This window comes from Arvicanthis niloticus, chromosome 2, assembly GCF_011762505.2.
Source record: "Arvicanthis niloticus isolate mArvNil1 chromosome 2, mArvNil1.pat.X, whole genome shotgun sequence".
Taxonomy (NCBI): Eukaryota; Metazoa; Chordata; class Mammalia; order Rodentia; family Muridae; genus Arvicanthis; species Arvicanthis niloticus.
In genome coordinates, this window is record NC_047659.1 from 29264227 (window position 1) to 29276370 (window position 12144).

General features: G+C 43.8%; 1 protein-coding gene across 1 annotated transcript in view; it reads right to left on the bottom strand.

Annotated features, from left to right (window-relative positions):
- The window catches only part of Neb (nebulin), a 194298-nt gene that overhangs the window by 54315 nt on the left and 127839 nt on the right, over positions 1 to 12144 (bottom strand). The window contains exons 97-112 of the mRNA XM_076928308.1: positions 11062 to 11166; positions 10846 to 10950; positions 10425 to 10529; positions 9664 to 9771; positions 9447 to 9560; positions 8848 to 9045; positions 8409 to 8513; positions 7633 to 7737; positions 7431 to 7535; positions 7044 to 7151; positions 5349 to 5462; positions 4675 to 4872; positions 4264 to 4368; positions 3519 to 3623; positions 2251 to 2358; positions 671 to 775 (exon numbers count right to left, since the gene is read on the bottom strand). Coding sequence (XP_076784423.1) covers positions 671 to 775; positions 2251 to 2358; positions 3519 to 3623; positions 4264 to 4368; positions 4675 to 4872; positions 5349 to 5462; positions 7044 to 7151; positions 7431 to 7535; positions 7633 to 7737; positions 8409 to 8513; positions 8848 to 9045; positions 9447 to 9560; positions 9664 to 9771; positions 10425 to 10529; positions 10846 to 10950; positions 11062 to 11166 — 1893 coding nt within the window. The remainder of the gene's footprint in view (positions 1 to 670; positions 776 to 2250; positions 2359 to 3518; positions 3624 to 4263; positions 4369 to 4674; positions 4873 to 5348; positions 5463 to 7043; positions 7152 to 7430; positions 7536 to 7632; positions 7738 to 8408; positions 8514 to 8847; positions 9046 to 9446; positions 9561 to 9663; positions 9772 to 10424; positions 10530 to 10845; positions 10951 to 11061; positions 11167 to 12144) is intronic.

A 12144-nucleotide genomic window follows, 5' to 3' on the forward strand; every position in this document is an offset into this window, starting at 1 on the left:
GGACTCTGAAGATGAGCATCAATGAGAGACAACTTAATCTGGCTCTCCAGACAATGGCTGGCTCATGGTACCATGGTACTGCCTGTAGACTACCACACTTTTCTAAGACTTGCCCCTGGAGTACGTGTCTCAGGTTCTATGCTGGCTCAGACAAAACCCAAGAAAGGGAAGTGCTAGAGGCAACCAATGGCAAGTTACTAGCAGCAGGAATCTAGACACCACTCGGCTGCCCATGAACTGAGCACAGAGGTAAAAGGCAAGGCAAGTAGCTTCAAAGAAGTCGCCTCAAAGGGACACACAGTGGTGTCTCCTAAGTTTACATCCACAGCACACAGTGCATATATGAAGTTGCATTTCCAGTAAACGATGTGGCAAGTGTTTGTGACGCAGCTAGTCTAAGGCAGTTGAAACAGAGGCATCTTGCCAGCACTGAATGCTGAACCAAGGTGTCCATGATGTCCTGTTATAACTCACTATCCTAGTCAGACACACCCAAACTGTAGAAGCAGCCAATGCCATCAGATCCCCAGGAAATATGACATCTGCCTCTGCCCGTTCCACCATCATGTTGAGTTTTCTGGGTATAATCTGAGCATGAGAAGAGATTACTAACCAATATTCATTTCTTCACATACAAATTTCAGCCCCTGAGAGAATGAGGACTACTCACATAGCTGCTCATGTAGCGGGTGTCCTTGGTGTGATTGAAATGAGGGGTGTCAACAGGGAGCCTGTACCCAGTGGGCAGGAAGCGCAGGCCTTTCTTGTACAGATTCTGCCAGGATGAAAGAGAGCAAGTAAAATGTCTTCTAGCATCAAATAACATGTAATTAAACACATCACATGTAGTTCATTAGATTTTTTGGTCAGACGGTTGATCTATTTATGTCCTCTGAACTGATTTGAAGAACTTCAATTGTAAGAATCATGAATCCAGTCAGGCTCCTCTTGTCTTACTGTTTTGGGAAGAAAGACTTGTAGGGGTTGGTGCTGTCACCTCTGTAGGATCTTTACAGGATCTCCTAGGAGACAGGCCTAGAGGCATACCTGTGAGGGATTCCATTAGTTTAGCCCCTGAACGTATCCAGGAGGGATATTCCTGATTGAGTTTACAGAGATGGCAAGGCACACCCTGACTGAAAGCAATCCCATGCCCTGTGTTTGGCTCCTAGGTTGTATAGAAGGGAAGATGCTAGCTAGCTAAGCACAAAGACTCGTCTCCCTCTGCTTACTGACTGTGAACGGAATATAACCAGCTTCAAGTTCCTGCCATCGTGACTTCCCTGCCATGGACCCCTGAACTGTGAACCAGGATGGTCTTTTCTCCTTATGTTTGTCAGGGTATTTCATGAAAACAACAGGACAAATTAAGACAAGGCTGAAAGAGGGACATGGCTTATAGAAAAGAGGGTGTTTGTGTTTCCAAACATATACCTGACTGGCCTCACGGCATGTAGCAAGAATTCGGGCCATGCAGACAAGATAGGCAGGCAAGCACCATCTCTGTCATTAACCCCACCCTCAGGAGATACTCAAGCCACTGATGGTCCCTGAGACGGTTATTATGAGGCGCATCTGATATTGTCCTCTTTGATTACCGAGACTTAGTGACATTACAGAATGAGGTCAAGATGGATATATTGGTGGAGAAGGAGTGTAGGGTAAAGGTCTGTTTGTGGTCTTAAATATTCTGCCTCTCAGGGGAGCTACAGGCTTAAGAATAGTGCTTAAAAGTGGGGAAAACCTGACATATTACATTCAAAATACAAAATAGCAGTAAAGCAGCTTCCTGAGGTCACACAGAAAAGGGGGATGAGAGGTAGGGCCCCCATTCTTCATTTTCCAAACTCAAATGGCTGTTTCTACCTTTATCTCCTACCGTTAGTAGTAGCCATTTATAGCAAATGCCTTAACCCTGCCATTGTGATTTTAAGGTTTTTAAAAGCAGTGATGGCATACCTGCTCTCTTCTTCCTGACTTGCAAATATTGGTCAACTATATGCCTATTTATTATTTATTTGACTGCTTCTTAGGAGGATGCCATTAGTCAAGAAGGAAGGAAAGACATACTGGTTCGTGTTTCCAACTCACTGAGTGGAATAGCGCGTTATTTGTTTTTGCTGTCTTTGTTTTGGTTTGGTTTGTCTTCTCAAGCTCACAGAATAGAACAGTGAGGATACATAAGCCAACCTGCCTCTATGGGCCCCGCAGCCTGGCTTTTTGCTGATATTCCCCTTTCCCAACACCCACCTCACTCTGAAGCTTGTATGCGTGGAGGGCCCGGTCCAGATCCACAGTTTTTGTAGTTGGGGCCACTTTGCCTCTGACACTGTGCACGTAGTCATAGTGGTAGACAGCCTGGATGCAGAGAGAAGTAAGGTGAGTTCACTCAGACTGCAGTCGCATTGTTCCAATGAAGCAAGTGGGAATCCACATTTAAGACTATGAAAACAGGGCAGCCTGCTTGCCTTGGCTCAGTGTTATAAATACAGTCTCTCGCACTGCCATCGCTACTTTGACCCTGGCCAGTGGTAGTATTTTGGAAGTGGGGACCTAGCTGGGGGAAATTGGTCAGTGGGGGCAGATTCTTGACCCAGGCCTGTTTCCCCACCCCTTTTTTTCTCCTTCCTTTCTACCACGAGGCAGAGAACTAGCTTTTGCCACATGCGATTACCACCAGCACACAGGGCCAAGAAACCACAGACCGAACTCTCTAAAACTGAAAGTCAAATTAATTAGTTCTTCCTATGGTTTCTGTCACAATGAAAGAAAAGGAATGGATTCACCTACAGACCTCCATTGTGTGACCGTGTCTTACGCAGTGGAATCAGAGCCAGCTGCACATAGCCCTGAGAAGTATTGGCACTACTCATGTGTCAGAGATAGGGATGGACATGTCCCCTCCAGAAGCTCAAGGTAATAAATAGGTGGGATTAGATCCTATGAATGGTTAGATTAGGTTAGATTAATTGGATTTGACAACTGGTGGGCTCTAATATTTACTTGCTACCTGTACATGAAATTGAGAAAGGACAGCTTGGTGGTTCTCCTCTCGGCCTGCTCACAGGCATGACAGGGAATCTACACACATGCTTCCCCATGTAACACATAAAGATGCCAGGCCTCAGAGAAATTATACTCTTTTCTTAGGCTTGTATTATACAAAGAAGGTACAGCTCCAGCCTACATTGTTAATACCATGGCCTGCTTCCTTCTGCCACTTGGCTTTAATTATTAGACACCCTAGACAGGGAGACATAAATGCCTCACACTATGCACAGTATGGCAATAAAAAGTACCACTGGATGCTCTAACATACAAAGCATTTCACAGGCTCGGCTAGCAACTTTACCCCTGCAAACTACTGACACTTCAGATGTCAGGGAAAGGGAGCTTTTCAAACACCTTCTCGGGTACCAAGTCCAGTCTCTAGTTAGGAAGAGCTGCTGCCCCCCAGTCCTTGGTTGAGTTGTGCCCCATCTTTGCTACCCAGAGTCACTTCCCCAGGGAGGACTTACATCACTGAGCTGCTTCCCACTCTTGACTGCCTGAACGTAAACCGGTGTGTCAGTCACCAGCTTGTAGTCATTCCTTGTCTTCTGCACGTGAGCTTTATATTTGATCTGCCAAGAAGAAGCAAGTAAGCCTATGTTGGAACATCCGTTTTACCAGACAGCACAAGATTTTACAGAGAGATTGAAGGTTACTCCCATCAATAATGTGCAGAGGATGGATCTGAATTTTAAAACAACCCTTACTACCAGGGTTTACGGTCATACAGGGCTTTAGAATTATTCAGATGCTGTGATGTTTGCCCTTCTCTGAACGCTCTTGCTGAAATCCTCACTATTATATTACTGTGTGGCAAATTCCCCTGTATCTCACCCATAAATCCCAATGATTATCCCAACGAATGAGTTTTTCATAGAATAAAAATTATGTGCTCATTAATATATTCAAAATAGTTTAATATATTTAAAATAGTTTAAATACATCTAAATTAGTTTAAAAGAGAGGAGGGCCTGGAGTCACTTCTCCACAGAGGAGCAAGGCACAGCTGTATCAAGTTGTTTGATAGAGATGCTAAATGTGTTGCTAAGAAATGACTACTCTCTCTTTAGCATCTTTCTCCAGCTCGGGCATCTTCAATAAGACTAAATTCACAACTGGGCCATGATACTGTTCTCACTTTACACATTATCTCCTTGACTCTAAACTGTGTGGAGGTGTGTTTCTACCAACAAATCAAATGAGGACACTCACATCGTTGCGTAGATCATAGGCATGTTTTGCATGGAGAATTTCAGGAGTGTCCCAGACGTAGCAACCAATGCCCTTCAGCCAGGTGAGGTCATCTTTGTACACAATCTAGGGGTTTTCAGCAGATGCAGAAGATCAGAAAAAAAATCTGACCATCCCCTGAATATTAAAGAATAGGTGTACCCTAGACCCAGGTGACATGGGAGGGAACAAAAAAGCAAAGGAAACTGAGAGGCCACAGAAATCTGCCCAACCCTGCTCTCAGGGATAACTAAAATCCCCTCGGACTCTTGGGTAATCAGAACACAAGAGGGATAAAGGCCAAGGTGGATAGGCAGGCGAGCCTGCTTGTCAACAATGTTGGGGTGTAAGTTGGAGCAACTATGGGAGCGTCCTTCTAATCAATGGGCTTACGTCGCTGATCTGGTCTGTCACTTTTCTGACGTGACTGTTGACTTGTAAGTCAGGGTGGCAAATCCATTCATGGAGGTGCAAGCGATAGTCGATCTCGCTGACTTTCTTCTGAGAGTCCTTGGCAGTCACCATCTCCACCATGTCGGGCACGATGTTGATTTTCATCTTGTTCTTCTCATACACTGATCTGTACAGGCGCTGTGAAAGTTGTTATAACCCAGTTACAAGGAAACCACTGTGTTGTCATGGAATGTCTGTCTTCTCCAGATCATAGCAAACAACTGGGGTGGGGGTGGAGGCTGGAGTTTTCTTGCATTTTGTATAGACTAATACCAGGATATTTTAAAAGGTCTATTTCTATGTTTATGTATGTGTCTGTGTGAGTATATGAATGAGTATGTGTCACATACATGTTTGCTCTGTTAGCTGGAGTTCCAGGCAGTTGTGAGTTGCTTGATATGGATTCTGAGAACTGAACTTGGGTCCTTTCTAAGAACAGCAAGTATTCTTACCTGTGAACCATCTCATCTCTCCGACCTCCAGGCTGAGGTAATAATTAGTTTCTGTATAGATGTACAATGAGTGTCACATGCCTGGTTTCACAGAAAGTACTCTGATAACTCATGTCTCTTTGATTCGGCTTCTGTGTGCACTAACGCCTCTGCAGTACTTACATCGATGTTAAGTTTGCCCACTCGGAGACACCGTGCTGTGTTTGGATCGTCGTCAACACTTTTTGGTATTGTGTAAAGGGCTTTGAACTTTTCATATTCTTCTCGGTATTTGATCTACAGAAAACAAGTAGAAAAGCTTAAACATAAAGAGTTAAGACATACTGTTTTTAAAAAACATGAAACAATAGAAGGAGCCTGATCCAGCTGACGTGGGATGAGGGTATGAGTTGAACCACTTCCCCCTAATCACTTCCTGACCCTTGAAAAGACACTAGAGCCACCAGCAAGGGCCATTGTGAGACTATCAGGCAATATCTGAAAGTACTTTTGTACTGTGTAGTGCATAAAACTGTATTGTTTGTCTCAAGTGCCCATGACAAATACTGCTACCATTATACATTGATTTTAGGAATATGCTTAATCGGTTAAAATGTTTGTAATGATGACGATCAAAACCAGGGCCTTGAACATGCTAGGCCAAGAGTCTACCACTGAGCTACACTCCCAGCTTATCATAAGTGATTGTTCACAAATCTGTCAGTGGTGTGGCTTCATCATCCTTACTATCTTCAGTGAAAGGTTCAGAATCACGCTTGGACTCTTACTCTTGAGAGGTGCAGTGCCCTGTGGTTGAGTGTGATAATTCTCAGATTTTGCTTTCTCCAAGCATTTCAACAAGGTATTGCAGCCTGCCTTTAGGTCTTAGTCTGCGCCGCCTATCAACCGATGATACTTGGGCAACTCCACAAGGTAGGAAAAAGGCAAAGGCAAGAGCCATCCTCCCAGTGCACACGAGTAACACACAGGCTCTCAAGACCCAGAGGAAATGAGAAGCTGCTCCATTAACTAGAGGCTAAACAGAATTCTCAGCAGAATCTCCCAGAACAGAATATTCCTGTCTCTTTGCACTGATCTCTCCCTCAGCTCTGAAAAATTAGCATTCAAATGAACTCTTTTTTTTTCTCTTTAAAAATATTTCTGACTAATGTTAGGATCTTTCATTTTTCTATGCCCCTCACTCCTTATTCCAACAATATGTTGCCAAGAATCTGCAACAGAAGAAGAAAAGCTTCCAAACGAGAGGCACGCACCCCAGCCACATCTGCTTAGTTATCTGGTAATGGTGTGATAACAAGTTACCAAATACACTACTTAGCTTTGTAGCAGATCTCACCTAATTCTATCAAAATATCCCACTCTTGGTTTTGTTTTCTGAGATGGCACCTTACTCTGTAGTACGGGCAAGATGAACTCACTATGTAGGCTATGTTTGCCTTAAACTCACGACAATCTTCTTGCTGCAGTCTCCCAAGTGCTGGACTTACAGTCGTGAGCCACTAGGCCTGGCTGGAAACTCCCTATTCAGTATGGCATTTGGTGTCTGCTTTCTCCCTTCACTGCTGGCTGAAGCAGAGGCTGTCTATCCATGTTGTCTGCCCATAGGTAGCCTGAAAGATCACACCTGCATCTTCCTGGCTGATATGTGTGACTCTCCAGGGACTGCAGGGCCCTGAGTAGAGGCCGTGAGCATAGACTCTGGTGCCCAGCTATTGGAAGTATTTGCCAGACTTCCCCCCTCCCCCAAAGTGATGGGATGCTTCTGGGTAACATTTGAACAGCCTGGGGAATTCTTGGTATGGGGAGCAGAGGAGGGCAGATGGTGAGGGGAGGCTATGATGTTTGCACTTGACTTACGTGGCTAGCCAGGTGCTTCTGGTTCTTGGCATGTGTCAGGGACAAAGTACTGGTTGGCAGGCTATAGCTGGTGGCTTTCACCTTATCCCAGGCCTCTTTGTATATGTTCTAGAAGGGTTAAAAATCTTATTAGTACAGGAACTGAATTCTGGTCAGCTCCCACATCAGCAAGTTTTCTGTATCTCTATCTTTCTCAGATGGGCTTTGCCATCCCCAAGGCATTTCTTCGATTTGAGGTTTAATTGTATAGTGAGCATTTGTAGATAAAGTTGGAATTTTATGGTCCAGGAGAAAATTCGACAAAACTTAGGGAAAGGTCTTATCCCTTTTGCTTACTCTCTCTGACAGTGGAAAGATAGCTCGTAAGTATTGAAAGAGACAACTCACACTGCTGTACAGACTCTTCAGGTTCTTGGTTCTGTCGTAGTCTGCTGTCTCTAGCACTGTGGTATACTTGTCCTTAATCTGATGGTAATTTTCTTTATATTTCACCTGTAGACAAAATAGAATGAATTCTGTACCTTTGCTGGTGGGAGATCTCTAAGGCAAGAAAGAGTTTGCCCTGCAAGACAGGACAAGGACACCATACCTCACTGGCATTAATGCCACTCTGAAGAGCAGTCACATAAACTGGTGTATCTGTGACCAGGTTATAGTTCTGCAGATTTTCTTTACTTGCTGCTGTGTATTGTAGCTGTGAAGAAAAGGCAAAGTCACCCAATGTGGTCAAAAGCAGTGCTAGCTGTATACAGCAACCCAGCCACCCCGTTCTTTATATCTGGGTTTCCACTTTAATTTAAGAAGCAGGCTGCTGTCCCTCTGCAGCTCGCTGTAACTTTGTGTCACAGCCAAAACAAGTGGCAGCTTTCTTCTGCCAAAAGAGAGGTCTGGATCTCTGTGAGGTGTCTTTCTTCATTTTATTACTTGCTCCAAGCCACCTCCCAGTCCTCCCAGCAGCAGCCTGCTCCATCAGAACTGCTCAATCACAGCTCAGCCACATGCTGGGGCATGCCCCAGATAATGATGGTTCCCCCCTCCCCCAAACATATGTACCTATTGTCAAAACACACTTTACTTCCGAAATTTTGCACGTTAACCAAGATGACGATGCCTATGAATAGTTCACCAACCACCAACCCCCTCCTCTATAACTTCCTGTTATAAATGTGCATTGCCTTCAGCCATAGGACAGACTCATACCAGAGCAGGTCACCACAAGAGGTTTGATTGGGACCAATTTGTTTGCCTTAGATCATACACCTTTCTAGCAGTCTCTCAATCAGAGCTTAGCAACAGCAGCCTACAGATGCTACCATGGACTATAATGACATCTGGATAGTTGGTCCTAAAGGGAGATTGGCTCACCTGACTCTGGAGGTCATATGATTTCTTGGCATGGAGGATCTGGGGTGTATCCCAAACGTAGCAGCCAATACCTTTCAGCCAGTTCAAGTCATCTTTATATACGTTCTGCAACAAAGAAGAAACATGGCAGGCATTCAGAATTTACAGATGGTCATTGTTTGATGGTTTCTAACTGCTCTCCGGCCTTTAACCCGCTGAAAGCTTCATCCTGACTGAATGATGTCTCAGAGGGGAACAGTGTCTGAGAAAAGTGCTGAACAGATTAAATATTCAACACAAGCGTCCTATGGATCAAAGGGGATTTGGATATGAGGTGTGGTTACTCATGCCACTTAGTTGAAAGTCTTTGGATCTATGAACAAGAAATGTTGCACCACAGAAGGTTAACCAGGAACAGAAGTCAGTAGGCTTAAGCCAAACTACAGAAAGGGCATCATACATCACTTAAGATCTCCTGGGCGTTTCGGGCACGGATAACATTGGGCTCCTCAGGAAGTGACGTCCACTGATGAAAGTAGTGTCGGTATTCCAGATCGCTGAGGATGTACTGGCACCTCTTCGCCAACACGTGGTTCATCATGTCATTGGGAATATGCACGTTTGCTTTGGTGTCCTCATAATCTCTTCTGTAGTTCAACTAAAAAATGTTTTTAAAGACAAAAATTATTACATGACTAAAACTTGAATTATTCTGACCAATCTCCTTAGTCTCCCATGTAGAGCAGTACATAGAGAATAATGTTTAAGATAACACCGCCAATTATAAAATATTCTTCCCATCCCTCTATCATGCTATGTCAACAGGGAAGTTGTTTTCTCCTTTTGCCAATTCAAAGCTCTTAGTGTGTGCTTGGTCAAGGAGGGGTGGGGGTGGGACAATGTCACAGACTTCAGGGATCTGCAGGCAAGGGTGAGGAAATCTGAAAGATGATCTACCCCATACCACTCACTCTCTTCCCAGGTAATCTTGAGTCACAGGGAAGGCTATAGGTGGGTAGACATAGGAGCACACTCTACAGGGAAGCAAGCCTTGCTTACCGCACTCCGCATCTGCTGGAAATCCAGGCAGTGGACCACACCAGGGAACTCACTTATTTCTTTTCCAGCCAAGTAGTGACCTTTCTGCTTCTCATAGGTTTCCTTGTATTTAAGCTGAAAAATGGATTCAACATTGAGGATTTCTAGAGTTTTCTATCCAGTGTCTTGTTCCCCAGTGCAGACGCTAATCCTAAGGGAGGAAAAGTGTCAGACGGACCTCACTGTTCACCAGGTCAGCATGCTTGGCTCCAACAATTGGAATATAGCGCTCATCCAGGGTGTAGCCGTAGGCCTTGGTGCCCTCCCATGCTCCCTTGTATAGTATCTGGAACAAAGAAACACGTGTTAATAAAATTGCATCCAACTACATTCAGATAACACTCAACCACTAAAGTTGGGGTGGAAGGTTTGTGTTCAAGGCCAGGATGAAAACTTTATTTGTAGTCATTAGGGTGCCTAACCTAGAACAGGGGAGTTATTTGATTAAATCTATAAACTGAGACATCTTATAACATGTATTTCTACTCTTTGAAAAAATTATGGGAAAATTTTATACAAGGAAAGACTTACCAAGCATTGCTATGTATTGATATACATGTTCTCTCTCTCTCTCTCTCTCTCTCTCTCTCTCTCTCTCTCTCTCTCTCTCTCTCTCTCCTTCCCTCCCTCCCTCTCTCTCTCTCCTACTCCTTTGAATTAGCTGAGTTGATTAGGAAGTAAACACCTTCCATTTGTTGGTTGGAACTGTGTGTTTGTGATTATTAAGGAGGGATGTAATTCCTGCCCCACTTTTGGTACCTGCTCCATCTTTTGTGCTGTCTCCAGAGCCCTGACAGCACTTACTATATGTACTATTACCTGTTTATTTGTGTCAGTATAAGAAACAAAGACAACTAGTCACCTTCCAAGTTCATTAGTTTACAAAGTCAGTCAAGAAGCTTAATTAGGAAACAAGTTGTAATATGAAATAGGACTCACAGTACTGTAGAGTTTCCCCATGTCTTTGGAGTGGGAGATGTATGGTGTGTCTGGAGAAAATATGTACTTGCCCTTGGCCTTATTAAATGTTTCTTTATATTTCACCTAAGAAGAGGGGAAAAAAACCTTTTGGTTAGTCTAAACATATACTTAAATTTTCTTAAGACATACCAAAAACATAATAATCTACACATATATAAAAACTAACCAGTTAGTTGAATTTCTGTTCACTTTAGCTAACTGAATATTCTGGTCAAGAATACAGATATCTGAAAGTAGGTGTGGCATATACTATTGCCAAAGATTATCTTACAATTTGCCCCCTCTCAGTTTCTAATTATCAGTTATCTAGAGTTAAGGGAATTAATTATTCACTTAACTCCTCAGCCCAAGCATTCCAACATTTACGATATGAACTTACATCACTTTGATTGACTGCGTTAATCTTGGCTAAAACAATCTCTGGAGGATCCACCACACTTGTAAAGTTAGAATAGTTGTCAAGAGCGTCTTTCTTATATTTTATCTGAAATGAATAGAGACAATTAAGATAGCTCTGTCCCCACGGGGCACCCATCCCTGTGTGGCAGGTAAGAAAAGTAAGCTTTTGGTTAGAAATTCAACAGGCTCTGCATACCTGATTCACCATTTCCTGGTTCTTTGTAACCCTCACATGGTCCACAGAATCCAGAGGGATCCAGCCAATACCTCGGAGCCATTCCAGGTCAGCTTTGTAGACATTCTGAGGAGAGAGGAGAGATGGGAGGAGCCGTAAGTGACACAGGACAACCACAGAGGATTCCGGGTAATCTTTTCAGAAGATTTAGGTGGATTTCTCTTTAGCGGCTGCTGTCTCCTTCATTCAGCCACGCTTTACCTGACATTATTTCTTGAGCCTGTGACTGTACAAGGTCCTGAATTTAGTGCGTAAGGAATCAGTCTAAGGTGACATGCTGCGAGAGCTAGGTCACTGGAGTGCTATTGGAGTTAAGGAGCTGTTGACATAGGAAAGGTTTACCAAAGAGGCTGCAGCTTTAGGTAGACAGGGTACTTTCACATCTGCTGCAGTTAGCTACCTGGACGGAATGAAGGAGCATGCACATGTAAATGGTCATGCAGGTTTAGGAGATGGGATGGCATCTTGTCTAATCTGGACAAGCCTGCCTGTTCCCATCACCACCTTCTCTCCTGCCCTAGCTCCTGGACTCAACAGCCTCTCCAGACAAAATGAAGAGTGGATGGTTGGAGTAAAGTTGGACACTAGTCATTTTGTAGCAATCAATGAAGCAGTCTCGTTTCCTATCTGGTAGGGATGAAAAGACCTACGTTGAGTCTTCTGCATCTGAGACGGGACTGTGATGTGTGTTCAGGCTTTGGTGTGAGGTGGCTTGTGTCACATTATGTACTATGTGTTAGCTTCAGTAAGGCTCTTCCTAAGGGATGCTGGGTTCACACAGTTTATAGCACTTTCTCTCTCTCCCTTAATTCGTCCTCAGCAGTTCCTTAAGTGTCTTAAAGAGTAAGATGTTTAGTGAAGTAGGAAAAAGGCTTTTCAGTCTTTGTGTATGATCATAAGTAAAAAACCTCAGCTCAGTCTCCAGCATCGTCCCTTTTTAGGGATAAGACTAAATGCTTATGGCCCAAACTGTCAAAAAGGGGATGCTGCTTATTCTCATAGTGTATGGTGCAGTCTAGATAACAAGAAATGACAGTTACTTAC